Source organism: Orussus abietinus, unplaced genomic scaffold (assembly GCF_000612105.2).
Source record: "Orussus abietinus isolate OABI.00-Male unplaced genomic scaffold, Oabi_2.0 scaffold129, whole genome shotgun sequence".
Taxonomy (NCBI): domain Eukaryota; kingdom Metazoa; phylum Arthropoda; class Insecta; order Hymenoptera; family Orussidae; genus Orussus; species Orussus abietinus.
The window spans coordinates 178,174-204,047 of NW_019394293.1; the positions used below are offsets into that span (position 1 = coordinate 178,174).

The window sequence follows — 25,874 nt, forward strand, 5'->3', positions numbered from 1 at the left end:
ATATATATATCGAAACTGTATTTAATAAACTGTACATCTCAGTCGTATTGTGCAATGTCATCGTGCAATGAAAGTCTACGATTCTTTCGACGAAAATGAATACCTTGTTTCCTGCTCGAAATCGAGGTACGTTGAAAACCAGTAGACAGGCTGCACCATGGACTAGATTGTTACATTGCATGTACACAATTTGTACACAACCAATGATGTATATAACTTGCGGTAGAAAATTACAGTTTAATCTTTCTCCTAAGCGGAAGTCTTGTTTTGGAACGTTAATAAACGAAGAACTATTCCATTGGCACAACGCCTGCACGAATGCACTGTTTCGGTTTACAGTAGTTTGCAACAATATCGACCGTAGTAAATATTAAACAATTTAAAAATAACTAAAACCCAGGTATAACCCTGCCCTTTTTCGATGCTTTCTTTAGTTTGTTCACCTTCTTTTCCTTCTTCCGCTTCATGATATTTTCTTGCCGTTTCTGCTGCCTTTCCTGTTTTGCCTTGTCGACTGCTTGTAGCCTCGAGTCCCATTTTTTAGCACTGTGCTTCTTTTTCTGTTCCTCTCGCCTCATAGTTTTCTTTAATAATTCAGGATCATCCTTCACCTGTTAAGGAAAAGAAGGTAAAAACTCGTACAATATAATCTGTACAATGATCTACGTTTAACATTTCACCTTTTGTCCACTAGCTTTCGCTAGTACAGTCTTCCATGCTTCTTTCTCCTTAATTTCCACCGCTTTATCCTTCTCCCCAGTTTGTTCTAATTGTCTTAATTTTTCGTTCCTCTGCTTTATTTGTTGCAAAACCTTTTTAGGATCTTTCTCTGTCTTGGGAGGTTTCTTCTTCGTCCCGATTTCGGAAAAATCAAACTTGCTAAATACCATTTTGCCTTCAGAGTTGAATACTGGCTTTGGCTTAGGGACAGGTTTTACGCTACCGTTCTCCTCAACCTTAATTTTTGCTCCTCCTGAGGCATGATGCTCTATTCTTGCAAGTTTCTTTTGGAGAGCACGTTCTCCTTGTTTTGTCTTTTTCTTTATTCTATTTTTCAAGCCTTTCTTAATAAGCTTTTGCTTATAATCCAGCTTTTTACCCTTCAACGCTTCGAGCCTTCCATGCAGCTCTTCGAATGTTTGTGCCCTTTTAACACCATCGCCATGACCCGGAATCGTTTTCCCTGTAACAAAAGAACATGTTCACTCGATAAGCATTACAATAAAAAAATCCCAGTGACTTTTACGTGGCTATTTACTCTTTTTAGTAGGTTGTTCCTCAGGTTCGGATTCCTCTTCTAGTTGCACTGTAATTCAGAGAAATCTGGTGTCAAAAGCGCTTCGTTGAACACACTTTTCCAGGTTAGGAGCACTTGTGATAAATTCTCACCTATCTCGGACATGGGCAGAGCCATTTTCGAAAACAAATTTGAAATGTATTTGTTCTCCACTTCTAATATTCTCTGCGCTAATTTAGCGTTAAAAGTCTTCGACATCTTTAGTTGCATTCTTTTCCAAAATCACGTGCACCATACACAAATCGTAAATATGCCGCGATATAATTTCACTGTATTTTTCTTAAATCTTCGAATTCACATATACCTTGAAGATCAATCGTTATAAAATTAATAGAAGTCGAAATTTATAGTAACCTGTAATACTAATTCTTCCTTCGTGAGATGGCACCACCATCGATCAAAACTACAGAGCAACTTCAAATTTCATGATAAACTAAAAAAAAAAAATGTATACGTAATCCAATAAATAATTATGTACAGAATTATATTGTACTGTTGGTTTACGTTTTGAAAAATGAGAACACAGTTTTCGAATCTGTGGATAATATTTGGACAGAGATGAGTTGGGACACTGATCACGGGCAGGATCGTGCGATCGCATCCTGTGCTGCTCTCTGGTATCGTACGATAGCTTTCACCGTTTTTTGCCCCCAAGGGCGGCGCAACGAATTTCTGCCGAAATTTCTTGCCGGAGAGTACAGGAGAGTGCCGGAGAGTTGCCGCAGAGTGCCGCAGAGTGCCGGAGAGTGTCGGAGAGTTGCCGCAGAATGCCGGAGAGTGCCGGAGAGTGCCGGAGAGAGTAGGAGACTTGCCGCAGAGTGCCGGAGAGTTGCCGCAGAGTGACGGAGAGTGTCGGAGAGTTGCCGCAGAGTGTCGGAGAGTGCCGGAAACTGTCGGAGAGTTGCCGCAGGGTGCCGAATAGGGCCGGAGAGTGCCGGAGAGTGTCGGAGAGTTGCCGCAGAGTGCCGGAGAGTGTCGGAGAGTGCCGGAGAGTGTCGGAGTGCCGGAGAGGGCCGGAGAGTGCCGGAGAGTGACGGAGAGTTGCCGCAAAGTGCCGGAGAGTGTCGGAGAGTGCCGCAGAGTGCCGGAGAGTTGCCGCAGAGTGCCGAAGAGTGTCGGAGAGTGCCGCAGAGTGCCGGAGAGTTGCCGCAGAGTGCCGCAGAGGGCCGGAGAGTGCCGGAGAGAGTAAGAGAGTTGCCCTAGAGTGCCGCCGAGTGCCGGAGAGTGCCGGAGAGTGCCGGAGAGTGCCACAGAGTGCCGGAGAGTTGCCGCAGGGAGCCGAAGAGAGCCGAAGAGGGCCGGAGAGGGCCGCAGAGTGCCGGAGAGTGCCGGAGAGTGCTGGAGAGTGCCGGAGAGTTGCCGCAGAGTGCCGGAGAGGGCCGGAGAGGGCCGGAGAGGGCCGGAGAGTGCCGGAGAGTTGCCGCAGAGTGCCGTAGAGTGCCGTAAAGTGCCCTAGCGTGCCCTATAGTGCCCTAGAGTTCCCTAGAGTGCCATACAGTTCCGTAGAGTGCATTATATTGCATTAGAGTGCATTGGAATGCAGTTGCACTCTAATTACAGTGCCATAATTAGAGTGTAGTAAGTAGATAAAATCAAATGGAGCGTCACGAGTGTTCTTCCCTTACCATCAAAAGCGAGCAGTATCGGTAAGCGTAGGTAAGCCACCACCGTCAACTGCCGCATGGTATTATTACCATCACGAGTACGTGAGCCGCCAATGGCGACTGGTAGATGGTACCGCCATCGTGAGTGCGCGAGCTTCTATCAGAAATTCGTTGCGCCGCTCTTGGGGGCAAAAAACGGTGAAAGCTAACGTACGAAACCAGAGAGCAGCACAGGATGCGATCGCACGATCCTGCCCGTAAGCCATCCCAACTCATCTCTGGTCCATACTATGCGGGGATAAGGTGGCAACGACTTGCTCAAAAAACTGAATCTCCCACCTATGTTAATATTTTGTTTATAACAAACTTTTGTAAATAATAAATGACCTGTTGTGCAAAATTCGTTACATCAAATACTTAGTAACTTATTGTAAAAAAACTACATAAATTATCTTGGGTATTTTACCAGTGAGCAATCTCCCAACTCATCTCTGATTTTAATTACCCAGTCTTGGTTAGTCTATCCAGTTCCATGGGCTTTCTATAAAGTTTCACGGCCTATGCTCTTTATTTCTGACTTTTTTGCACGTCAGCAGTTAACATTATCAACGGTTATAAACGCTGGTACATACTAAGATCATGACTGGAGCCGAAATCTGTTAAATACAGTGAAGAGATTATCAATAGTTCTAGACCATCAGTATTCGAATTGTTGCAGTGCCAATTTCTGTGATAAGGTTATCAATAATCAAGCCGCATAGACAAATCCATGTATTACGGAACGTAAATTAAGAAGGCAATTTATTGACAACAGTTTCGACGAATTAATTTACTTTTCGTACGTTTCACAAACACTGAGTTCCTTACGATGGCTGCTGAGGAAACGTCTTGGCGGGCGCCAGCGTTCAGACAGAACGTCATCGCAAAAATGTAAGATAAATTGTAACTAGAGAACAAAACAGACAGTACTCTATTTACTTGTCATCATCCATTCATATGCTTATTTATGTACAGAGACGAAGCATTTCAGAAGATTGGCATGCCAACGTCAAAGAACAGTGTCGATATGGAAAATCATGTCTTTCAAAAGGCAAAAAATAAGGTATTACTGATTCCCATTGTTACGTACTTTTTTTGTGTACTATGAGTGACTGAATTGGTTATTTTTTCCTCTCCTTACAGGACGAGTACCTGGGATTTGTGGCCAGGTTAATCATACGCGTTCGGGAAATGAGTAAGTTCATATGCTGAATCTGTAACTATATCTTTCGTTTACATCAGTTTATAATGACACTTTGTTTTATTAGATGCAAAGGAAGGTGGCGGGGGAATGGCAGCAGGTACTGGGGGTACGGGTGGCCAAGGTATGCCAGATCCAATCGGAGCCCTGCAATCTATGGCTCGACAGGGAACAGGTAATAATCAAATGATGGGTATGAATGGACCAGGCCCTGGACCGCAAGGAATGGTCCCTCAACCTCAAACAAATACTGCTACGAATCGTAAGTTCAAATATAATTTGTTATATTCATTATTATCATGTTTTAGTATTTCTTTACTGAAATTCCTTAATTTTCTTGGATACCACATCAGTTCTGCAGAGCCTAAATCAACGTCCAGGTCAAGCGATGAACATGCAGGGTATGCAAAATAAAATGCCAGGAATGGGAATGATGCAAACCCAAACCGGAGGACCAATGGGTCATATGGGTCCTATGCAGGGAATGCAGGGTGGTCCGATGCTAACTCAAATTACTCAGATGTCTCAGAACAGCATGCCTCAGCAAATGAATCAAATGGGACCTGGACAGCTCAGTCAGATGGGCCCTGGTCAGATGGGAACAGGTCAAATGCAACAAAACATGCAGGTATGTAACAATGAATCGTTGCTTCAAAATCGCCTAGACCTACAACTCGAAGAAATTACCGTACTCTTCAGAATCAGATACAAGGCCAAATACAGAAGCAAGTGCCAGGGAATCAGATGGGAGGACCCATGGCTGGCTCTATGCAGGGAGCATTGACTCAACAGATAAACCAAATGGGCCCTGGACAATTGGGCCCTAATCAAATGCAGCAGCAACTCGGTCACATACAACGAAAGGTGAGAAAAAGCACAAATTTTATCCACGCGTTATAAAGAAGAATACTAGTCTTGGAATTATACATTTCAGCCTGCTGAGATGTTAAATGCAGGATTCGCAGGCCCACGAAACGTCACACCTAACCAGTTTCTACGACAAAGTCCATCTCCATCTGCACCGAGTCCTGCTGGATTGGGAGCTCCCGGAAGGTAAACGTTTCTACGCAATTCAACTTTCCACAAATTCACAGACATGGAGGCTAAACAGGTCAGATCCTTCAGGTTTTCTTAACTTTATCTTAAAATTCCACAGTAACCAGATGGTGGCATCTCCTGCACTGGTCTCCTCACCGAGTCCTCAGCATCCCATGATGGCAGGACCTCAACGATCAGTCGGTGGGTGGTCTAAAAATAGATGAAGCGAAATTCAAACTAATTGGAATGGTGTAAGATAACGATTTGCATTTCAGGCATGGCACCATCTCCAAGCAGCTCTCTGAACACCCCAGGAGGCGTAGGTGCAACACCAAGTCCGCTGCAAGAAGACCAAGCGTACAGAGACAAAGTCCGTCAGCTGTGCAAGTACATCGAGCCTCTGAGGCGCATGATCGCGAGGATGGGAAATGACGGAAGTAAGTCTAATAATTTTCAATTAACAGACCTAACAATGGAAGGAGAGTTCTAACCGTCCTTATTCCTGTAGACGTGGACAAACAGAGCAAGATGAAGAAGCTCCTGGAGATATTATCGAACCCTAGTAAGAGAGTGCCTTTGGACACCCTCGTGAAATGCGAGATCGTCCTAGAGAAGTTGGACTTCAAAAGAGGAGACGGCAGCGTAGGACCCCCTGTTACTACTGTGAAGGAGCACCACATATTCAGTGCACTTCTGGAAGCCGTCAACTCCCATCTTCAAAGTCCTGTGGCGAATCACACCCTCCAGAGGACTTTCGGACCCTGTTTGGAGGCTCTCTTCGGACCAGAGATCAAGTAAATCGAATTGACTAGATATACCGTATGATATCAAAGATCACGTCAAAAGGGCAGTTATCACCATGAGTTCCTTGTTACAGGAACCTACCACCGCCACTGAAGAAGCAGAAGATCGAAGAGTCCGTCAGCGATATTCCCGACATCCTCCAAGGAGAAATCGCGCGTCTGGATCAGAGATTCAAGGTGAGCTCGTGGTTACACATCAACGTTAGACGAAAAGCAAAGACAGGCAACAATAAACTCTGTTTCCCTGTAGGTGAGCCTCGACCCTGCCCAACAAAACGGCTCCAAATGTGTCCAGCTAATCTGCTGGCTGGATGACCGTCATCTACCATGTGTCCCGCCCGTGTCGGTGATGGTACCTGCTGATTATCCTCAGACACCGCCCCGTTGCGTGATGGCTCCCCATGAATATGCCACGGCATTCCTTTGCGCAGTGCAGAAAGCCCTTGACGCGCGCATCGCGAAGCTGCCTAGAAGATTCTCCGTATCACAGCTTCTGGACACTTGGGAGATGAGTGTTCGCCAGGCCAGTGCACCCTCCCAGACTCCCGTCACTGCCAGTACCGTTCTCATGGGCCTCTAACTCATCGTCTATGTTCTCTGATTATATTCGGGTAACCCGCCTCTATAATCTATTCTAAACTTGTAAGACTCTGACGAACTCTTGTATGGAATTTGCATACGTGTTTATATACTGTATATACATGTTTAATACACGAAGCGTGCATCGCTCTCGTCCAGTAGAGTATACGCTTAAGGATCAAAAGTTCGTCTACCCCATGGCAGAGAGTCAACATATCGTGTCGAGTTAATGAGTTCATTAAATGTTGCGTTGATCTTCATTAGGGACAAATTCATGATCAGAGTATTACTCGATGAGAGCGTTTCCGCCTGATTGGGCATTTGTCGTATCGATGGGGAGACCCGCAACAAGACCAATGCTTCACCCCAGGGTGACCGGGATGTCCATGGCCGCAGCCCTTGTATCCACCTGGAACCAAGCAAGTATTAAAACCTAGACATACACTAATTTGAACATCAATTAACAGGAAACTGGAATTACCAGGCATGGTGCCGTTGCAAGCACATGCGGCCTCCTTGCGTCCCCCACTTGAACAAAAGGTGCAGCAATGATACACCCCGGTGTGCCGATGCATTGACGCGCTGCGACCTCCAGGACTGCCCTCAAAGCTCTCTAGATAAACGTGGAAAGAACACAACGAAGAATTATCCTCAGTCTGAGGGATGAAGAGGAAGCAGAAGAAGTGGAACCGCTCTTCTCCCTACCAGACCCGGACCCGACTCCAAGGCTCTGCAGCCTCTCGACAATGAACGCACTCAGGCTGAGAATCTCAACAGGAGAGCCATCGGCAAGCAGCTCTTCTCCCAGAGACACGGCTTCAAGAATGTACCGGATCCTCTTCGTTCGCGCAAACTCTCGAATCCTCTCCTGAGCCTCGTCAGCGTGGGACGACTCGGAGGACTGGATTTCGCAGCGATTCGACCCTCTCATCGTGGAGAGTCCTTCGGAATACCTGTAAGAAGAACCAGAAGAGCTGTATTGACACGAGAAAGACACGCCGACGAGCTGATGAGCACTGATAAAAATGCCTGTGTAAATTTACATAATCTTACTTTGATGCCACAATAAACTGCAGTAAAATTAATATTGCCACCGTAATGTCACATTCGGCGTCTAAGTTAAGTTAAAGAGAATTACAACGTGATGTTACAAGTAATTCAAGCAAAAATGCACTGATACGGTGAATACACAGTGTTGCATGTATTTATACGGTTTATTAATTTCTAAGCTTATCGGCTTTACGTTTTTCAGTCATAAGTGTGGGCAAAAGTGTATGTAAATTTCCATCGATTTTTATCAGAGGACAAATCGTGCCTGAAGAACCTGTCGACCGGGCTGCACTCCTCCGTTTGGAACCCAGGCTCGGAGTCGTGGAATCTGCTCCGAGGTTCCATCAATGGCGACGACTCGAAGGACCCGAAGGACTCGAAGGAGTCCACGGTCTTCAGGAACGCCTCTGCTCTTTGAAGTGCCCGACTCAGCAAGATCGCCGCTCGTCTGCCAGCTCCGGAGACGCCCTCGCTCGCGTGTCCTCTGTGCTCGCCTCTCCACGTGCATTCCCTGCACGTCACCTGTACACGAGTCTTCCTGTATTTTTAACGTTCCCTCGTCAGGATTGTCGACTCTTACTTGGCGACAGGCGATGCAGTAGAAGCGCAACACGTGGGAAGGGTGCATCGAGCAGAGCGCGGTTCGCCGGATGCCTCTTGCTTCCCTGAGGGGCCCAACGCGATGCCCGATGTCGTCCTCCAGGGTTCGCTTTCGCTCGTGCTCGGATCCGCAGGTGAAGCACAAGTTGCGCAGGCAGACCGGACAGTGCACCGATGCCTGGGGAAATGGTCGGTTTTAAATTATTTAATTATCATTTCAAGGAGATTAATAGATCCTTTTTTTGACTCTCACCTCGACCTCCTCGGAGCAGACGTCGCAGCAGACAATTCGACCTGCCAGCGCCATTCGCCTTCTCACCGTGTTGACGACCAGTCGATGCTGAAGAGGGTAATGGGGAGGCAAAGCTACGGAGCAGAGATTCGCCAAAGGAAATTCGCAGATAGGACATCCTTCTTCCTGTTGCCGGAACGACGGATCCCGACAAATACGCCGTTCGCGATCGTCGATGCCTAGCTCGATGAAACGATTATTTAATTACTACGCCCTTGTAATTAGTGTCATTTGTGATGAGACATTTATAGTACCGTGGGAAGTCGCTTCGTCGACGCATCGAGTGCACATGGGGTGCAGACAGGGCAGGAGTTTCGGCTCCTGCATCCTCCTGCCGCACCTGGGACACCGAAATTCCTCGTCGTCGTCATAAGAGTCGTAGTCCAGGTCGAAGACATTATCCGGACTGGATACACGTTGGCCATCTTGGTAACTGGGATCAAGGGAGGCCGAGTATGAGGAAATCCGCCGCATCGAACACTTCCGACCTGGTCGCGGATCGCTTCTCGAGCGGGTCTCCTTCCTGCCGAAGAATCGGTATTACTTGTAAGGATCATCGCAGAGCGTTACAGAATCCGTGGCCAGGATTCATCGCTAACCTTATTAATAAAGGAGTTAAAAAGTTATGTACACTTTTTTTCTGCAGTGCATAGTTACCCGTAATAATTTAGTGAAAAATAGTCGACCGGGTTCATCGATTAGCCGAATGTCAATTGCGCTCAGTAGCGATATTATGTGCGTTACATTTAATATCCTTCGACATTGTTAATCGAGTTATTCAATGGGCTGGTTGGCTATTTCTCAATAAATTATTCCTGGCACACTAGCACCGTAAAAAAAATTACACGAATTCTGTTACCCCTTGTAATTGGATCGAATGTACGCCTTCCCCCTGTACACTGGCAGTGCGATATTTATAAGGGTCTTTTGCGTTTGATTCTTGAAGAAGCACATCTCACCCCTCGTTCCCGCAGTCGACAACGTTGAGGCACTTTCGGCGTCCGAAGAAGCTCCGCACGGTCGCACTTCCCGAGGCCTTCGAACCCGTTTTCGGAGACGTCTTGGCGACCGAATCTTCGGTCTCCTCGTTCCTTCCTCGAACGCACCACCTGGTCCAGGAACGAATTCCAGCCGCGCTCTTGAGGAGACCCCAGAGATCCACCGAAGATCGCCGCCTTTCCTCCGGCCTCATTAACGAATTTTCGCAGGGTCCAGCTCCAATGTCTTCTCATCGGTATTCAAAACTGGAAACTGACGAGGAATGCCAGAAGATACTCACGCTTGCAACCCGGGAGGTATTTAACTCGAGCTTTAACTGTAACGTTAGTTGACTCACCTGGACCACCGCGCAAGTATTTACAGACCCACCAAAGATCGCCACCTTCCCATCGACCTCATTAACGGGTCTACGCAGGGGCCAGCTTCGTTCTCTTCTCACCAATCCTCGGACGAAACTGGAAAATGACAAGGAATGAGATAAGCTACTCGCGATCGCGACCTAGGTGGTGTTCGAATCGAGCTTTAACTGTAACGTTAGTCGCCTCGCCTGGACGACCGCGCGAGTGCCCGGCCCGCGCCAAAAATAATCTCCCGTACGCTACGTGAGATTCTTCTTGGGGATTACTCGCCCTCGTTCTGCCGAAACTGCGGCAACTTTGATTACTGGCTCTTGAACTCGAAATCTTGGAGCTTACCATCTGAGCGCGGGCAATTCTCTCTTCCAGGTCTGATTTAAAGGGCCTCCGGAATTGCCTTCGACATGCCATGGACAAGGTCGTCGACTCTGAGTTTTCTTGGGTGATGATGTATACCACTTGGCATAAATATCACAGAGCTGGAATGCTGCCTCGCCATTTGCCTCTCTCCCCTTTGAACCCTGAGAGGATATAGACACACCTGTAGTATTAAATTTATTAGAGAAATACTTAGTGTAATAAAATTAATATATTGATATACCGTTATGTTGGAGTTTCTGCTCCAATATTTTTGGAATGCCTTTCGTCAGCTGGACGACACACCAACTTTTAAAGTCTTCGAAGACTGTTTCTTCCATGATTTTTAAGTTTTGTATGTATCGGATGAAGTGACTGAAATCATAATATTTAGAAGTTATAAGAAGTCGATATAATTCCCGTTAATGGAAAGAAAAATGTGCTGATTATATGTGTTGCACCCCTTTCTTTCTGCGGCATCGTATGATATATACCACTACTGATGGTTAAGCCTATGTAAAGTAACCCATCAAGTATATGTAATAATATTCACAAATGTATTTGGCGCGAAACTTTGCCGAGTTTCCTAATGGTCGAAAATCGCAGGCACGGGACCACGTATTCGACCATCTCGACTTGAAATTCACTCCAACTGCAATAAATCAACAGAGTTCACGATCCGTTGCGTTATCCAGGACTTTCATATAATCGAACAAAGAGATAAGAACATGGGATGTTTCTCTAATCTTGTACGCAGAATTGCTTGTGGCACAACGAAGCAAAATACTCGATAAGATTTCATTCGGCCATAATAGCCAAGTTCAATATCGCCAGTATTGCGTAACGGTTGGCGCGCGAAATTTGAAATCCCCGCGCAATGGTGCGCATGCGCGATTGGTTGACACCTGAAGTTCTTTGCATTCCTTTTTTTTTTGCGCGCGATACAGATCGGAATATTACGACACGCTAAGTTGCACATGGTTTTGCAGCATTAGAATGTTAAACATTGTGACGTCAACAGTAAACATTAGTATCATAGTATCTAGTGTCGTTCATATTCGCTCTATCCCCTCTTTCCTTCTTATCAAGTGCATGCTTCGAGGGTCTAGTTGAGTTTAGTCGAGTTTAGTCAAGTTTAGTACCGCTAGGGTACTTGAGTGCAGCAGACTGCATCGAAGCGCCGGGTGAATGCAAGCACAGAAAAGCATGCCTCGTAAGATTAGAAATTAACTTGATTTTAACTCATTCTCCCAGGAAAGTGTAAAATGTTCCGGCAACTCGTCCGCCTCGCCAGCCAGGGAAATCGAATCCTCGTTTCCTCCAAACCTAAAATCACGAAAACGTCGAGTGCTTTTTCAACGCAGGTAACTATCTGATAAGATTTATCAGTCTCATTTGTTTGAAAGAATGCACTTGAGTTAATATTTGCTCGAGATTGTCGTTGCTGCGGCCTCTTGTAATTTTCCGTAGTTTGTGAGTTACGAGTAAAGCTAACAGTAATTGTAACGAGATGTTAGCTTGAGAATTCTGCAATGTTTAATTGATTTTAAGTATGCAGTTAGTCTTCTAACGGTGTAATAATCTTTGGATTTTCTGTCTGCTGCGATCGATACACCAGAGTGAAAATGATACCGATGCAGGTGACAAACAAATGCCTAATCATCCGCTTAAGAAAACTGTACAGCTCCTGAAGAATGAATTGTTGTATTATAAGGCAAAGTGGAAACACATATTAAAGAGGAATTTATCGAAGAGTGAATGGCGAGATTTGCAGAGACCTTTTCCATATCATTGCGATGTGGTCATTATTGGTGGCGGTGCTATAGGAAGTTCTATAGCGTACTGGTTGAAGAAAGAAGCGAAAGACGGTCTCAATGTTGCGGTTATTGAAAGGGATCCTTTGGTAAGATGTCTTTTTTAAATATATTTTTCTATATTTGTTGATTTATCGGAAGATTTATAATACCTTATAATTTTAGTACAAGCACGCATCCTCGGTTCTGTCTGTCGGTGGTCTTCGTCAACAATTCTCTCTTCCAGAAAACATTGAAATGTCGTTATTTGGAGCAGAGTTTATACGCAATGCAAATGAATATTTAAATGTTGACAAGGATGATCCCCTAGATCTTGGATTTCATCCCAATGGTTATCTCTTTCTTGCATCCGAGGCAGGTGCAGAGATAATGAGCAGGAACTCAGACCTCCAAAACTCCCTTGGAGCGAACAACATTTTACTTAAACCAGACAAATTAAAACAACGGTTTCCATGGTTGAACACCGACGGTATTGCTCTAGGCTGCCTTGGACTCGAACAAGAGGGTTGGTTTGATCCATGGATGCTATTATATGGATTTAAAAGGAAAGCACTTGATTTAGGAGCCCATTATGTTAATGGGGAAGCTATAGGTTTTGAATTCAATAAAATATCTGGTAATATGATTAAAGTTGGTACTGACACATACGAAGAACCAGTTAAATTGAAAGTTAGTATGCAATTAATGTGATAATAATGTTTTTCTATAATAACACTCAATGTATTCTTTTATTGTGATAGGTTAAAACAGAATGTGGAACGATAAAGACTATAACATTTGCTACAGTTATTATAGCAGCTGGTGCTTTTAGTGCAGAAGTTGCCAAAATGGCTAGAATAGGACATGACAAAGGGTTATTATCAATACCTTTGCCAGTAGAGCCTAGGTAAATTAGTTACCTTTGTTTTACAAATTAACAATAAGCATAGCAGCTCCTGAATATTAAATTTATGTATATTTTGTTAACCTAAGCAATTCTTAATTTAAATCTCATAACTGTTGCAGAAAAAGATTTGTGTACTGTTTCCACTGTCACAATGGCCCTGGACTTAACACACCTTTAACCGTAGACCCAACGGGAACATACTTCAGGTAAAATTGCTGTTTTAAATCGCTCATATTTTGTAAATCTCTCATATTTATAAAGGCTTCTTGATCTTTAGGAGGGAAGGACTACAAGGAAATTATATCTGTGGACGGTCACCAGATCTAGATGAGGAGCCTCTGACAGCTGATTTAGAGGTAGACCATGATTTCTTCCGTAACAAAATTTGGCCTCCTCTTGCAAATCGAGTTCCAGCATTTGAAAATATAAAGGTAAAACCTTATGAAGTTTTAATTACCATTAAATAAATATTACACACGCTTGCATGTGGATTATCTTATTGACTAACCTACTGATCGCTTTCTAATTTCAGGTGAAGTCGTCTTGGGCCGGATTTTATGAGTACAATTCATTCGATGAAAATGGTATAATTGGACCCCATCCATATTATGGAAATATGTACATAGCAACTGGTTTTAGTGGTCATGGCATCCAACAAGCACCGGCTGTAGGCCGCGCAATCTCTGAATTACTTATTAATTCAAAATTTGTTACAATAGATTTATCCAGATTGAGTTTTGATAGATTTGTAACATTGGAACCCATGGAAGAAGTAAATATAGTCTAGTGAAATCATAAAGATGTTTTACAACTTTTTGATTCTAACAATTTTATACTGGATCTGTAAAGGTTTATTAGTTAATTTTAAAACTGATATTATTTTCATGCGGCAAAATCGAACCCACTTTGCACAGAGTAAAACTAGTCATCGTTGATATGTTTTCTGACTCAAAAAAGTGTATCATAAGTGAACTAATTAATTGTGCCTTTAAATTGTGAGTTTAATTTGATATACATATTATTGCTAGCAAATCTGATTACATCCACCAAAAGAACACAAATTTGCTTCATAAATTTATATACATATGAAGTGACTTGTAGATATATTCAATTATTGTTTTATAAAATACTGCCTTAATAAATAAATTGATTTGTAACATGTAGCTGTAATATTCTTGTTGAAATTTGTGATACTTTTAAGGAGACAGTAAATTTGTTTTTGTTATTACCATTGTTATTATTACTAACCTCAATAGATATCAATCAATATGCACAAATGAAAAACTTTCGTTTTATACAGTGTTAATACGAAACTACATGATTTACGTTAACACAGAATTTGCAGATATTCATGCATTCCTATATTTAAACCTATTCCACATTTAAATTGAGTTCACAACCACATAGTAAATATATTAATTGATTTATTTGTATTCCTCAGGCTTTACATTACTTGAATTGCTGCTGCGGAGGACCAAAGATGCTTCCACTTTGTTTACTCGCTGTTCTGGATGGAGCAAACCCTAGCATCTTCTGAACATTCTGAAAAATACATAATAAATATTTAATTATAAAAGTCTTTGATAAAGATAAAATTAATTAGACAGAACTTTCTTGCGATTGAAAAGAAATTCAAAAGAGAAAAAATATGCTTACTTGTCTGATACTCATGGTGCAAAGTAAGTACAGAAATATAAAGGAACACTCCGTGTAATCGTCACCAGGTAAATTCCTATGAGAAACTCCTTGAATCCAGCCAATAGGCACAAACGGTAACTTAGCAACTACTCTGCCGTCAAAGATGCTATTAAACATGCTCAAAAGAGCAGTAAATGCAAAACCAATCGCAAACATGGACTTCATTTTAACGAGCGACAAGTCTCGATTATTATTTTTCAGTCTCTCCTCTTCCCGTTCAATCTTCTTTTTCTGTTGCTTATCCAGTGAGTCCCCATGTGCTTCTTTCATTTTCTCCACTGCATGGAAACACGATAACATGAAATATAATTCATCATTCCTTTATTCAGCCTCAGAACTAAAACTCGAGACTTACGTTTTTTACTCTGTTTTTCAACCTCAGCTTTCAGTTTTTGATATTTTTCCGTCCTATACACCATCAGCCATGTTAATCCTAAGTAACAAAAGTGTATCAGAAAATTATTTTTAAACAGCTATTGCACATAATAATTCATCAGTATAATTAAATTAATTTTTGATATGTTCTACTAACCTTCTCCTAATAATGCCGTGCATATACTAATAAATACAATCAAAACCGTGTCGGCCCACATGATCACGGAGAGGTTCAATTTTTGAATTTATATTACTCGCACATTCTTCGTTTCGTTTTCCTCTTCTATGTACAAAATGTGAAAACGGATTTTTTGGGGTTACGTGGCCCTTTCGGATTACAAGGATTACAAAGAATACTGAGATTACAGAATCGAATTTGTTCCCATTTTGGAAACTACCAGCAGAGCCGAATCGGGAGATTGTTCACGAGTTGGATGTGCGATCACCGTCTTGTGCTGCCCCCAACTGAAGCTTTCAAGAAACTCACCTTGAATCCAACCAACTCCATTTTTCTGCTTTTCTCGTAAAAATGGCAACTCTCGTGTCCAGTATTGCGGCTTTTACAAGATCCGTCATAAAAACTCCAGAATTGTCAGGATATGGAGTAAGTTGTATTTAATATCTGCAAAAATAAAAAGCTTAATGATTGTCACAGCGGGCATATCTATTAAAACAATAACAGTATAACCTCAAAGTACCCAAAGTTAGTCTATATTCTTTATTTAGAGTTGGATTAATATTATGTTATATGCGTTATTTACAAATGTATACTACGACGTTTATTCTATTAAAAAATGTGTAACACAATAAGTCTTACTCGAAAAAAGTTACATGGTCCGCAGTCGCGTTTCTGATCCTCGAGATTTAGTTTCAGCAAGTACGGAATAAGTGGGCTGATTGGAGAATGCTTCGTGACTACAACCGCAGAATGTGCGTCAAAGAACATGCCAAGGAACGTGTGAGACTCATATCGATTAAAAGGAATGACATACTCCCAATTGAACTCAAAGTGAGTAATTAATATTTCAGTTAATTGATATAAAATATCATAGATAAGTAATACATTTTTTCTAACAGGAGATTGCAGGTGCAGATATCGATGCACTGCCCAGAAATTCCCAACCATGTCGAGTGAAGACGCGCTGTATGGTAACGTCACGACCCCGAGGAGTTGTTCACAGATGGAGAGTTTCAAGAATCGTCTTTCGCCACCTTGCTGATTATAACAAACTGGCAGGTGTCCAACGTGCTATGTGGTGAATAGAATAGTGGCCTGAAAGCAAATACTACCGAGTGAAATGAGTCGTTCTTACATAGATCTAACATTGCACTGTCGATCGATCGTAAAAAGACCGTCTAATACAGAAGACTGTTGATATTGTAAATAAAATATGAAAATGAAATCTCGACAACTCTGAAATTTAATTACCTTATCTCTAACGATACATTGATAAATGTTGTAGTCCGCACAAGAATCTCATAAAACAATATATCATCGCGGAAGTAAATACAAATGTAATGCAAATTGAGAATCGTTTACTATCTTGTTTACATCAAATGGTATGTTTTTCCATGGTATGAGTGATTCTACAGCGATCTAATCTGAAGGTATCACGATTGTTTTCCAGTTGCTGGTACTTCTAAATAATTCACAAGTACTTACTCATGCAAGAGTTTGCATTTATTACTTGTCTACGCTCCAGCTTTTTTACATTTCCTGTTTATCGAGTCAAGCCATACTGGGTAAGGAAAGTGCGAAGAAAATCATCAAATTTAATGGTATCATCTAAGTGTCAGAATTAACACGTTCATAGTTGGACTAGATTCTTCAATAGTGGATCAATTTAAACTTCTTTACCACTGCGTATGTACGTCCACCTGTGCTTCATCCCTGTTCTCGTAACAGATAAAATCTTGGTGTGACTGTAATCGAGCTTGAATACGCATTTGAATCGTCGAAGCTTGTATCTGATCCGACATGCACACGTTAAAGCGGCGAGCTCGATTTCTCATTAGACAGGTCAGTGTAGCCATTTCTGCAGAAAAGAGAGGATACATTTGTTCGTATCTCATCAATTGACAAGCCATTTTTCCTCCGATCCTCTAAAATGTGATTGCACAAAAATGACCCGGCGAAAAGATCAAGAGAATTCTACGTAGACACGAAAGGTACGAAAGAGTACAATTAATTCTTTAAATAATTAATTCTAATATAAACTGCGAGAACAGTCAGCAAAGAAACTACAAGAATAGTTTAATGTCTAATGTATTAATTTAGAATATGTATTTATTTCTTGGAAACCAGCCAGCGATGATCCAGACAAAGCCGTTCTTCGATGGAACCGCAGAAGTGAAAAATGCCGACTTTCGCAAAATTTGGCCGATCTTGGGATCGGGGAAAAACTCAGGAAAAGTCGAGGTGCACTTCGCGCAGAAGATTCGCAATGGGGCTGCGAAATCGCGAATTCTTCTGCACTCCAGTGTCCATCCGACCGAGCGACCTTCAATGGAAGACGACGTGAGTTCTTTACTCTGAACAATCTACAAAAATCAACCTGCATGAATATATGCTATAACTATTTACAATTTCTTATTAAAAAATATATATATTTATACTTCACATTCTCATCAGGATGCAGAAAGTTTCCACCGAGCAATCGGACCCATCCTGGCCCTGGCCCAATGGTTCGGTGTTCTCCCAGTCTGCGGAGTGTGTCTGCCCTCTCCTGAAGACCTCGCCCTGAAGAAGCCCTCCTTGAGGCTCCTTTACTCCGTCATCATCAGCTGCGCTTTGCTGATAGTTGCCTCGGTGTCTTTCCTCCACATGGTCAGGACCCTCGGAGCCGAAACTTTCCAGGTCCAAGGTGAAATACCGAATTACAAAAAAAAAAAAATGATCAGATCCATTGCGAGTTTAAAAAGAAATGTGCATCTATACGAAGATACCCTCGGTGGATGATGACGTGGAATCATCGATGACGAATTCTCTTTCAGGTGGAGTAGGTGCGGCGACAGCTGGTGCAGTGTTTTACGGGAACGGTGTACTTGGCGCGATACTCTTCCTATGGCTCTCCCCACGGTGGATCCCACTGCAACGACAATGGAGAGCCATGGAAAGACTGATCGACAGGTATCTATTCTCCCTTTTTACGAACTATTCAGACTAAGGGACGAGCTTCATTCCCCAGAATAATTTAAAAAAGAGAAAAAAAATTTCAGTAAACACAAATCGGTAGAACGTCCCCGACTGCGCTGGAAATTTTTGGCCATTGTTCTGTTGGTACTTTTGCCAGCCCTGACGGAGCATATCCTGAGTATTCTGACAAATACTCCAGATTATATCTGGGAGTCAGGGAATAGCACGTTCTCTCACTTTCTTCAGGTGTACACCGAGAGGTCCCACTCCTTCTTGCTGACCACATGTGAGATTGATAAATTAATTTATTTATACTTTTAAGGATATAGATCTAATAGTTCAAATTGCAACTATTTCAGGGAAATACGACGAGACCGTAGGGATATTCGTGTTCATCATTAGCAAGATCGCCACTTTTATCTGGAACTTCACCGACTTGTTCATCATGCTGGTGAGAGCGTCATAGATGTACTGCCAGTAATTCCAATGAAATAAAAACATTTCATTTATTTTCCAGGTTTCTACGGGGTTGGCCGAGCGGTACAAGTTCTTGAATAGGAGAATTCTTACCATGCTGCCAAGCAGTTGCGTTGTCGAGGAGTGGGAACAGTTCCGCGAGAAATACGCGGCTCTGAGCTCTCTTGTGAAGAAGGTGGACGACAACGTGTCGCCGATCATCCTTCTGTCCTTTGCCAATAATCTCTACTTCATCTGCCTACAACTGCTGAACGGCCTTTCGTTAGTTCTTTTTCTGAAAGACTCCATTGGGTGCCGAAAATTTAGAACAGAGCCAAAAGCCAACCCAAATATTTTATTACATATACTTCTAAATACTATACCATTATTGCCAATATTAGTTTTCTACATCCGCCACCGCATCCGTTAATGATAATCTTTTTTATTTCTATACGGAATCTTATCAGGCCGTCAGAGTACAGTCTGCTTCACTCAATGTACTTCTTCGGCTCCTTTGGATTTCTAGTTGGTAGAACAATTGCTGTTACTTTGTTAACGGCAAGAATCAACGACCAAAGTAAAATGGCACTTCCGGCCCTTTACAATTGCCCGACGCCGATGTACCGCGTTGAGGTGGGGAAAAGAAATCTTTCTATTAATAACTGAAATATCTACCGCACGAGTTCCTATAATACCGTATAATACTCGACAATTATTTATATTTAACCAGTCGCCATTTTTACAGACTCAGAGACTACTACAACAACTTGCCACGGATGAAATCGCCCTGACTGGTTTGCGGTTTTTCTCCATCACCAGGAACTTCATGCTGGCGGTATTTGACATTTTATTATATATGTATATATCTTGACCTTTTATTTTTATACATTTCGGTAGGAATGATAGCATTTTGTTTTTCTTTTCAAGGTGGCCGGTGCTATCGCGACGTACGAAGTCGTTTTACTGCAATTCAACGTCGCCATGAAAACGTGACGAGAGATTAAACAATTATTGGAACATACATCAAGTCTTTTTATTACAAATAAGCGCATTAAACGCGAGGCCAACGTTACATTATCGCTGTTAGGTAATAAATATTAAACAATCGTTGGAACTGTTGCCCTCTCCTTTCTTCGAAATTTCTCAATTTTGTTTTCCTGAACGAACGAAAACGCGAGGGTTGCGTTATTGCATGTAATAAGGCTAAAACAGAAAATAGAAGAGTATAATAAATTTCTTAGTGGAATTGGCTAATGGTAAAAATGTTAAAGACTGAATGGTGAAGTTGTAAACGAGATAGTTGAGTCAAAAGGTAAATCAACGCAGGGTAATGAGATCTCAGTTGGTCCAGCGTGTATTAGAATGTGAAAAGCCAACAGTTTCCGTGCAAATAGACTCGTTCTAATCTGAAATTAAAAAGTAGAAAATAGTGGCGCGTTGAAAGATACATATTAAAGATTACAATTTTTCGCGTTGGCATACCCAAATCACGGCAGGAAGTAGAAACTTTATTCGAGCGTGTCGAGAGTGCAGAAAACAGGCATGGAAATGATTGCCGAAACTCCGAAGCATATTGTACAAGTTTATACGGCTCCTACTTTACCATGCAAGCAGTAGTAATATTGATTTGCAAAGAGTCCGATTGTTGGACGGCATTAAACTGGACCAGGACCAATTCGTAGGTGACAATGGTCCCTGCGACCTGAATAAAAAATTATGCCCTCATTATATTATCTTTCTGGGTAATTTTCTATTTATTGTCATTTCACTGGCACGCATTGACGAAGGATATTTACGGTAAGAACCAAGCTCCTGGTGATCGAAAAGAACTTCATGCCCGATAATGCAATGTTGTCGGTGGTAACTTGCAGAAGGAACCTGAGGACCTGAAGAAGCCTTCGTTTGACTTTTTAATTAAACTACTTCGCTTTAGAAAATATACCTCTGAGGAGTAGCTGGAACTGGAAACGCCGTAAAGAACCGGGGCAGGAAGCAAGGACTCGTCGTGAACTGCTGCTGCGAACAAGGACATCGCTGCTGTCCTTGCAAGAAGGAACCCGAAGGAGAAGCAGAAGTAAATTGTGTGTATGGCATCTCGCATTGGCCTGAAAAAATATGCACCCCCATTAAGAGGATACGAAAGGTGATCTATAAATATCAAAATGTGAAAATATTAATAAAACTTCCTGACAAAAAAATGCATACGTCTTATATACATCAGAACGTGAAAATATTCATAAAGCTTTTCTTTCTGGGTGCACAGAATAATTTGAAACTTTAACACGTGATTAGGGGGGCCCTGATGAAAGACTTGAAAAATTTCATTTTTCGAAACAAAAAATATTTTTTAGGTTAGGTACAACATTTTTGTTCGAAAAATGAAATTTCTGCGAGTTTCAAGACCTTCATTAGATCTTCCATAATCACTTGTTAAAATTTCAAATTATTCGGTGCGCCCAGTTTGGAGATAACTTTCATAAACGATTGATTCCTCAGATTCCGCTTTCGCATTGCCTTAAGAAATGATCAAACAAATTATATTGCACTTGGTTTGCAAACTGCGTGGGATTTAAAATTCATGTAATAAAACTTCAGGCACTTGCTTGTAATTGACAGAATTCAGAAGTTGGATGCAGATGAAGTAAAGGTTATTTGCAAAGGAGAGAAGGACGATTTCGGACACGTTGGAGTCGACCAATCTGCTCAAGATGGCCAATCGATTGTAGTCGGTCCTCGCCTCGGACCACCAACGATCGGACATAATCTTGGAACAGAAAAAGAAAAAAAGGTATGCAGAAAATCTTAACATCTTTCATATTTTTAAAGGACATACCAAAACCTGGTTTACCTTTTCCTTCGTCAAGTCCAGTCTTCGATTTAGCTGGCGAAACTGGTCGGTCAAAGCGACGCTGATAAGGATTAAGAAGAGGTCCATGAAGTTCCAGGAGAAGGTGCTCAGAATGTTCAGCATCAGGACTACTGCTCCTTTCCAGTGGGCGTAGGGGGTCCTTGTGAAAACCTGGAAGATGTTCAAGCGAAAATTATGCGTAGTCGATATTTCCTTAAGGTGCAATATTTTCAGACTTCGTATATAATTACGTGGAGAAATTTCGTACACAAGTTTAAGGATGTGTACTAAATCTCAAAATCTTTTGTACACTCATTTTTTATCATATCTGCATGAGTACGTGAGCAATTGTGCAGGACGAAAACTTGGATACCTTCGTATACTGACTCCCGATCGCGCAATTGTAATTACATTTTTTGTTAACAATTTTAAATCAGAAGGAACCGCGATCGACTTTAATTTTCAATGTTTATAGTTAACTCTCTTGGGTACATTTTACCTGAGGGAATTGCGACTCAAAGTAGACGCTAAGGATGTCGGAATCTCCGCGGACTGCAACGCACTCCACGGCACTGCTGTATCCAGAAAGAATCGACAAAGTGTGCTCGACTTCGTAGAATGAGTTTCACAGAGCGACCAGTCCAAGTTGAACGATTTTTGGAAACATAAAAAGCATACAAATGATAATTTATTCGCTAGTCGCTTCCCTCGAAGCCCCATCGTCATTTCTGCGCAGTCTCCAATACATAAATAGTTATAAACATTGAAATTCTCCCACAGCACGATACACGATCACATTTTAAATAACGCTGAAAATAGCCACATTTTTGCTAATTATTCCTTTTTTTAATAAGTGCTTTAAAGGAAGCCTGTATCGAACCTTTGACATACATTCAACAGGTGACGTGGAATATTCCGTGAACATGCCATGTGCTTTTTAATTATGCGTAACACTAATTATAAACATACCGATGCACGTAAGATAAGAGTACGTAATTTGCGAAGGAACTTCGCTGCAGTTATCATAGGAATTACTCGAAATGCATTTTCTTTTTCACTCACCGAAAGCCAAGCCCATGATGACTACCGTGAGAATTCTGAACCGAAGGGCCAAACTGATCCTGGAAACGTTTCTGGGAGAAGTTCTCTCCCGTTCGAATTTATTCCAAGCCAGGACAAAGGACGGCCATCGAGTGGCGAGTTGCAGGAAGAGCAAAGTCGTCATGCAAGAGGTCCCAAAAAATACAGCGCTCGCTGATGGGCAGAAATAAAAATGCAGAAAATTACACGATAACCCGAATTGTCAGCGGCACGTTAACACATCTCGATATTTCAGGGATTTTACTAGTCTTCGTCGAGGTGATGTCAGTCCTGGCCAGATGGATCACGCAAAAGATCGTCATAAGCGATGCACTTAAAAAGGAGATCCCACAGTAGAGGATCCGTGGACTCCTCCAGGTGAATCTGAAATGTATGATTTCGTTAAAAACTGAGATAATATCTGACGTCAATTGAAAATTAACATTTACCAGCCTCGAAGTGCTTACTTCAAGTTCGAAGGATCGGGGGAATTAATACCGCTGACCGGAAGTACGGAGAAACATTGAGCCATGATTATAATCGGCCTGAAGGAGACGTGCAACGAGTTATCCCCATTGACAAAATTTCTCGACATCGTCGTCCGGGGTGTCACTGCGGATCGTAATTAATAATTATCCCTTCTCTTTAATTGATATTAATTATTACTGGCTCTCGAGTTACCATCAATCGCCGCCGTTTCCATCTTCAAGGTGTCATATCGCCGGAATTGAACGAGATCGGCCTCGCAGGATCTGGAAAGGATCGTCATGAAAATCGTCACCAGATCGTTGCTTCGCGGAACAGATTACACGTTTATGCACATACTGATGCATAAGCACGTAGAACGTAGTTGTTTTTTTACAGGAGAGAAACGTCACGACGCGTTTAATCGCGTGGCGCACGGCAAACGATACAAATTTAATGAATCCGATATGGGCGTTTGCGGAGACTCATCCACGAATTGTTTATTTATCCAATCCAGGAAAGGCAAAATGTCGTTGGCGCCGCGAAAAATACGAGGAAAATCATCGCGATGAATTTTATTTTATTTTTTTTTTTAGTAAAAAATGGTCTGACCATATTCGCTTAGTTTTACTTACTACCTAATATCGGGCTAAATCATCGCGATCAATTGACAGTAAATTATAATTTGAGTCTAAACAAACCTCGCTGACGGTATTCATTTCTTTCTACCCGTTCTCTAATATTGTCATCTCGATAAATCGGCCAGAGATTTTATTTTAAGTATAAAACAATTTGGCCGACCGGACTCACTTTTCTTCTACTTACTCTCTACAATTCCCCGTATATGCGTCTGACCACAATTGTTCTTTACCACTTACTCCGCCGAGCGGGAATAGCCTGGCCACCTAGCTTTCATTCTATTTAGAAAATAATTTTCGCATAAAACTAACAAAACCCTGAATTTTCTTAACGAACATTATATTACAAATGCTTACCGATCCCTTAAATCGGTCAAAGGTACTCCTTCGCTGATTCTCCACGTGGGGGACGAATTTTCGTTTCCTTCGACGGCCATTTCGCCCCGATAAGTTCCCATAATCCACGGTGTCACTTCTATCTTAAGGGAACTCTCCTTTGCCTAATATTTCTTGCAACCGCCATACCTAATATTGTCCGAATAAAATTCCCGAAAAAACTGTCATAAGTTCCCGAACACTCCTGAATAAATTACCGTCGAAAAGCCATCGCTAATAGGCGCGAAGAAAAGCGTCTTGAAATATCTTCAAAAATCTTTCCGACGGAAATAACGGGGCCAATTTAAATCACGACACTTGTTTCTCGGGGAAATTAACGGAGGAAGTGATTGTTGAACAATCGGCGAATTTCCTTTATCGGAGTATCGAGGACGAATCGTCGACTTCAGGTGCGATTAATAATCTCTCGCACTCGTGGCTTGCACGCAAATGACGAGCTCGATCACCACCCAGAGGCGTATATAATGCTCGAGCAAGTACGCATGTACATTTGTGTGCTCACTTATGCAGATATGCAAGTACACGTCCATTCGTCAGCGAGGCCATTCAGAAGCGAAGGAGTCTTTAGCTCGGAGAGTTTACACCCGCGTTTTACAGGAGTACGCCCTCGATATAGGAATTAACTTACTGCGAAGTAAATTACAGATTACAGATTACAGGGAGGGACTGTACGAGGCTCACTTCAAGAGAGAAAAAAAAACCACTTAACACCCCTTTCAAATTGTTTCACCTATTTTCTTCCCCGTTCTTAAATAAAGGAATATAAATTCTACGTATTCCAAGATACAAAATAAGGCTAATAATCCTATCCAGAAAAAGTCAGGAATTTCTACATGCGATCGGATAAACATTATAACATTTGCAATTCAAAGGAAAACCAAAAAAGAAAAAAAAACATAAGGAAAAAAAGTACAGATATGTGGTTAGCAATAAAGATATTCATCAGCGAGATCTTGTCTCACCGGTACTCCTCTTTTCTAATTCTTTGCTAATTGTGTTTATCTAATTACTAACCATTTAAAGGAATACCAATTGATTAAAAATGATTATTAGTGGTTAATATGTCTTTTCAGGTTTTCTCCGTGTGAGGAAGAATACGTTACATGTGGATTTATCAGCAAGCCCTCTAAATACCCAGTCGAAGGCCGAGGCTTTATAGGTCGATTAAAACTTGATGAAGTTCTAAAGGTAAATATAATACTTGACAGCGATATCAGGATCAGGCAGGGGTGGAAAATAAACGAGTGGAACGTGGACATCCTTGGAATTGATACGCGTGGCTAGATCGGCTCTCCTATCTAACATTCTGTGATGTTCGCACATCAGGAACGACCCTCCTGCGTCCTGCTTTTCCAGCCCGATTATCCCCCGATAAGCTGAACAAACAGAATTTTTCGAGCGGACTTAATATCGCGTTTACGGCACTGCCAAGTACTCATGCTGATAGGATATTCCCAGCAAGGATTCGTTCCAGCATGTGTTCGAAAGCGCTTGTTAAAATACCCCAAAGAAGGAGATATTGAAAGAGACAATTGCATTAATTCAATCAGACTTACTGGATTGTTTCATAAGTACGCCGAGAGATTTGTAAAAATTAAACAATTGATTTCCTTGAAATTCATTGGTTACCAAGGAACGGTGCAATAATGATGTGCCATTTAAGTTTTGCCGAAACAATTAAGCAAGCCATGGGAAAATAAACTATTATTAAAAAAATATATACTATAATTAGTGATTTTATATGTATATACTATATTAATTAATTGTGACTTTAAAATCATCTATGACACTGTAGAAGGTTAATCTTCAAAGGAAATTCACCGCACCGGAATTCTGAAGCGACTGAATAAGTCCCTGCGAAAAGGTG

The 25,874-nt window shown here is 41.9% G+C and overlaps 8 protein-coding genes and 1 long non-coding RNA gene across 16 annotated transcripts; 4 read left to right on the top strand and 5 right to left on the bottom strand.

The window, feature by feature from the left end:
• Positions 1-35: 35 nt before the first annotated feature.
• LOC105699059 (surfeit locus protein 6 homolog) lies at positions 36-1,557 on the bottom strand. The gene is made up of 4 exons (XM_012423763.2): positions 1,390-1,557; positions 1,259-1,306; positions 681-1,183; positions 36-611 (listed from the first exon to the last, which is right to left on the bottom strand). Exons 1-4 carry the CDS (start codon positions 1,505-1,507, stop codon positions 390-392), a joined length of 891 nt encoding a protein of 296 aa, XP_012279186.1. The 5' UTR covers positions 1,508-1,557; the 3' UTR covers positions 36-389.
• A 1,630-nt stretch (positions 1,558-3,187) lies between these two features.
• LOC105701898 (mediator of RNA polymerase II transcription subunit 15) lies at positions 3,188-7,159 on the top strand. Of its 5 annotated transcripts, none has more exons than XM_012429073.2 (13): positions 3,188-3,204; positions 3,620-3,831; positions 3,916-4,003; positions 4,084-4,135; positions 4,209-4,403; positions 4,495-4,769; positions 4,841-5,005; positions 5,076-5,194; positions 5,298-5,380; positions 5,455-5,616; positions 5,688-5,973; positions 6,057-6,159; positions 6,233-6,562. In XM_012429073.2, the coding sequence occupies exons 2-13, from the start codon at positions 3,770-3,772 to the stop codon at positions 6,560-6,562; spliced, it is 1,920 nt and encodes a 639-aa protein (XP_012284496.1). In that variant the 5' UTR covers positions 3,188-3,204; positions 3,620-3,769. The 5 variants fall into 5 exon arrangements, with proteins under 5 accessions (XP_012284496.1, XP_012284467.1, XP_012284489.1 ...); XM_012429044.1 differs by lacking the exon at positions 3,188-3,204 and adding an exon at positions 3,213-3,525; XM_012429066.1 differs by lacking the exon at positions 3,188-3,204 and adding an exon at positions 3,213-3,415.
• LOC105701922 (tripartite motif-containing protein 45) lies at positions 6,644-10,176 on the bottom strand. 2 transcript variants are annotated; one of them, XM_012429085.1, is made up of 10 exons: positions 10,030-10,176; positions 9,840-9,957; positions 9,463-9,754; positions 8,758-9,026; positions 8,465-8,682; positions 8,192-8,389; positions 7,877-8,133; positions 7,267-7,514; positions 7,043-7,174; positions 6,644-6,970 (listed from the first exon to the last, which is right to left on the bottom strand). In XM_012429085.1, the coding sequence occupies exons 3-10, from the start codon at positions 9,693-9,695 to the stop codon at positions 6,840-6,842; spliced, it is 1,686 nt and encodes a 561-aa protein (XP_012284508.1). In that variant the 5' UTR covers positions 9,696-9,754; positions 9,840-9,957; positions 10,030-10,176; the 3' UTR covers positions 6,644-6,839. The 2 variants fall into 2 exon arrangements, with proteins under 2 accessions (XP_012284508.1, XP_012284516.1); XM_012429093.1 differs by lacking the exon at positions 10,030-10,176 and having other exon boundaries at positions 7,886-8,133; positions 9,840-10,022.
• Positions 10,177-11,297: 1,121 nt separating this feature from the next.
• On the top strand, positions 11,298-13,729 carry LOC105702025 (FAD-dependent oxidoreductase domain-containing protein 1). Of its 2 annotated transcripts, none has more exons than XM_012429241.2 (7): positions 11,298-11,579; positions 11,856-12,118; positions 12,195-12,698; positions 12,770-12,915; positions 13,035-13,121; positions 13,193-13,346; positions 13,448-13,729. In XM_012429241.2, the coding sequence occupies exons 2-7, from the start codon at positions 11,867-11,869 to the stop codon at positions 13,700-13,702; spliced, it is 1,398 nt and encodes a 465-aa protein (XP_012284664.1). In that variant the 5' UTR covers positions 11,298-11,579; positions 11,856-11,866; the 3' UTR covers positions 13,703-13,729. The 2 variants fall into 2 exon arrangements, with proteins under 2 accessions (XP_012284664.1, XP_012284654.1); XM_012429231.2 differs by having other exon boundaries at positions 11,300-11,579; positions 11,834-12,118.
• Positions 13,730-14,319: 590 nt separating this feature from the next.
• Positions 14,320-15,308, bottom strand: LOC105702033 (calcium load-activated calcium channel). The gene is made up of 4 exons (XM_012429255.2): positions 15,146-15,308; positions 14,969-15,046; positions 14,572-14,891; positions 14,320-14,457 (listed from the first exon to the last, which is right to left on the bottom strand). The coding sequence occupies exons 1-4, from the start codon at positions 15,204-15,206 to the stop codon at positions 14,365-14,367; spliced, it is 552 nt and encodes a 183-aa protein (XP_012284678.1). The 5' UTR covers positions 15,207-15,308; the 3' UTR covers positions 14,320-14,364.
• A 78-nt stretch (positions 15,309-15,386) lies between these two features.
• On the top strand, positions 15,387-16,397 carry LOC105702040 (28S ribosomal protein S14, mitochondrial). The gene is made up of 3 exons (XM_012429268.1): positions 15,387-15,592; positions 15,857-15,997; positions 16,066-16,397. The coding sequence occupies exons 1-3, from the start codon at positions 15,518-15,520 to the stop codon at positions 16,246-16,248; spliced, it is 399 nt and encodes a 132-aa protein (XP_012284691.1). The 5' UTR covers positions 15,387-15,517; the 3' UTR covers positions 16,249-16,397.
• LOC111674446 lies at positions 15,496-15,897 on the bottom strand. The gene is made up of 2 exons (XR_002762450.1): positions 15,806-15,897; positions 15,496-15,610 (listed from the first exon to the last, which is right to left on the bottom strand). It is a non-coding gene; the product is annotated as an uncharacterized LOC111674446 (long non-coding RNA).
• An 872-nt stretch (positions 16,398-17,269) lies between the features above and the next one.
• Positions 17,270-19,642, top strand: LOC105698915 (gustatory receptor 5a for trehalose). The gene is made up of 9 exons (XM_012423563.1): positions 17,270-17,506; positions 17,621-17,852; positions 17,983-18,118; positions 18,208-18,410; positions 18,484-18,575; positions 18,642-18,862; positions 19,048-19,213; positions 19,326-19,415; positions 19,508-19,642. The coding sequence occupies exons 1-9, from the start codon at positions 17,270-17,272 to the stop codon at positions 19,571-19,573; spliced, it is 1,443 nt and encodes a 480-aa protein (XP_012278986.1). The 3' UTR covers positions 19,574-19,642.
• A 4-nt stretch (positions 19,643-19,646) lies between these two features.
• Positions 19,647-24,676, bottom strand: LOC105701383 (gustatory receptor 5a for trehalose). Of its 2 annotated transcripts, none has more exons than XM_023435009.1 (12): positions 23,969-24,676; positions 23,190-23,260; positions 22,976-23,120; positions 22,774-22,892; positions 22,491-22,682; positions 21,928-22,037; positions 21,429-21,599; positions 21,184-21,344; positions 20,523-20,685; positions 20,377-20,466; positions 20,184-20,282; positions 19,647-19,986 (listed from the first exon to the last, which is right to left on the bottom strand). In XM_023435009.1, exons 1-12 carry the CDS (start codon positions 24,067-24,069, stop codon positions 19,846-19,848), a joined length of 1,563 nt encoding a protein of 520 aa, XP_023290777.1. In that variant the 5' UTR covers positions 24,070-24,676; the 3' UTR covers positions 19,647-19,845. The 2 variants fall into 2 exon arrangements, 1 of the variants encoding a protein (XP_023290777.1); XR_002762451.1 differs by having other exon boundaries at positions 19,862-19,986; positions 20,063-20,282.
• Between the last annotated feature and the right edge of the window lie 1,198 nt (positions 24,677-25,874).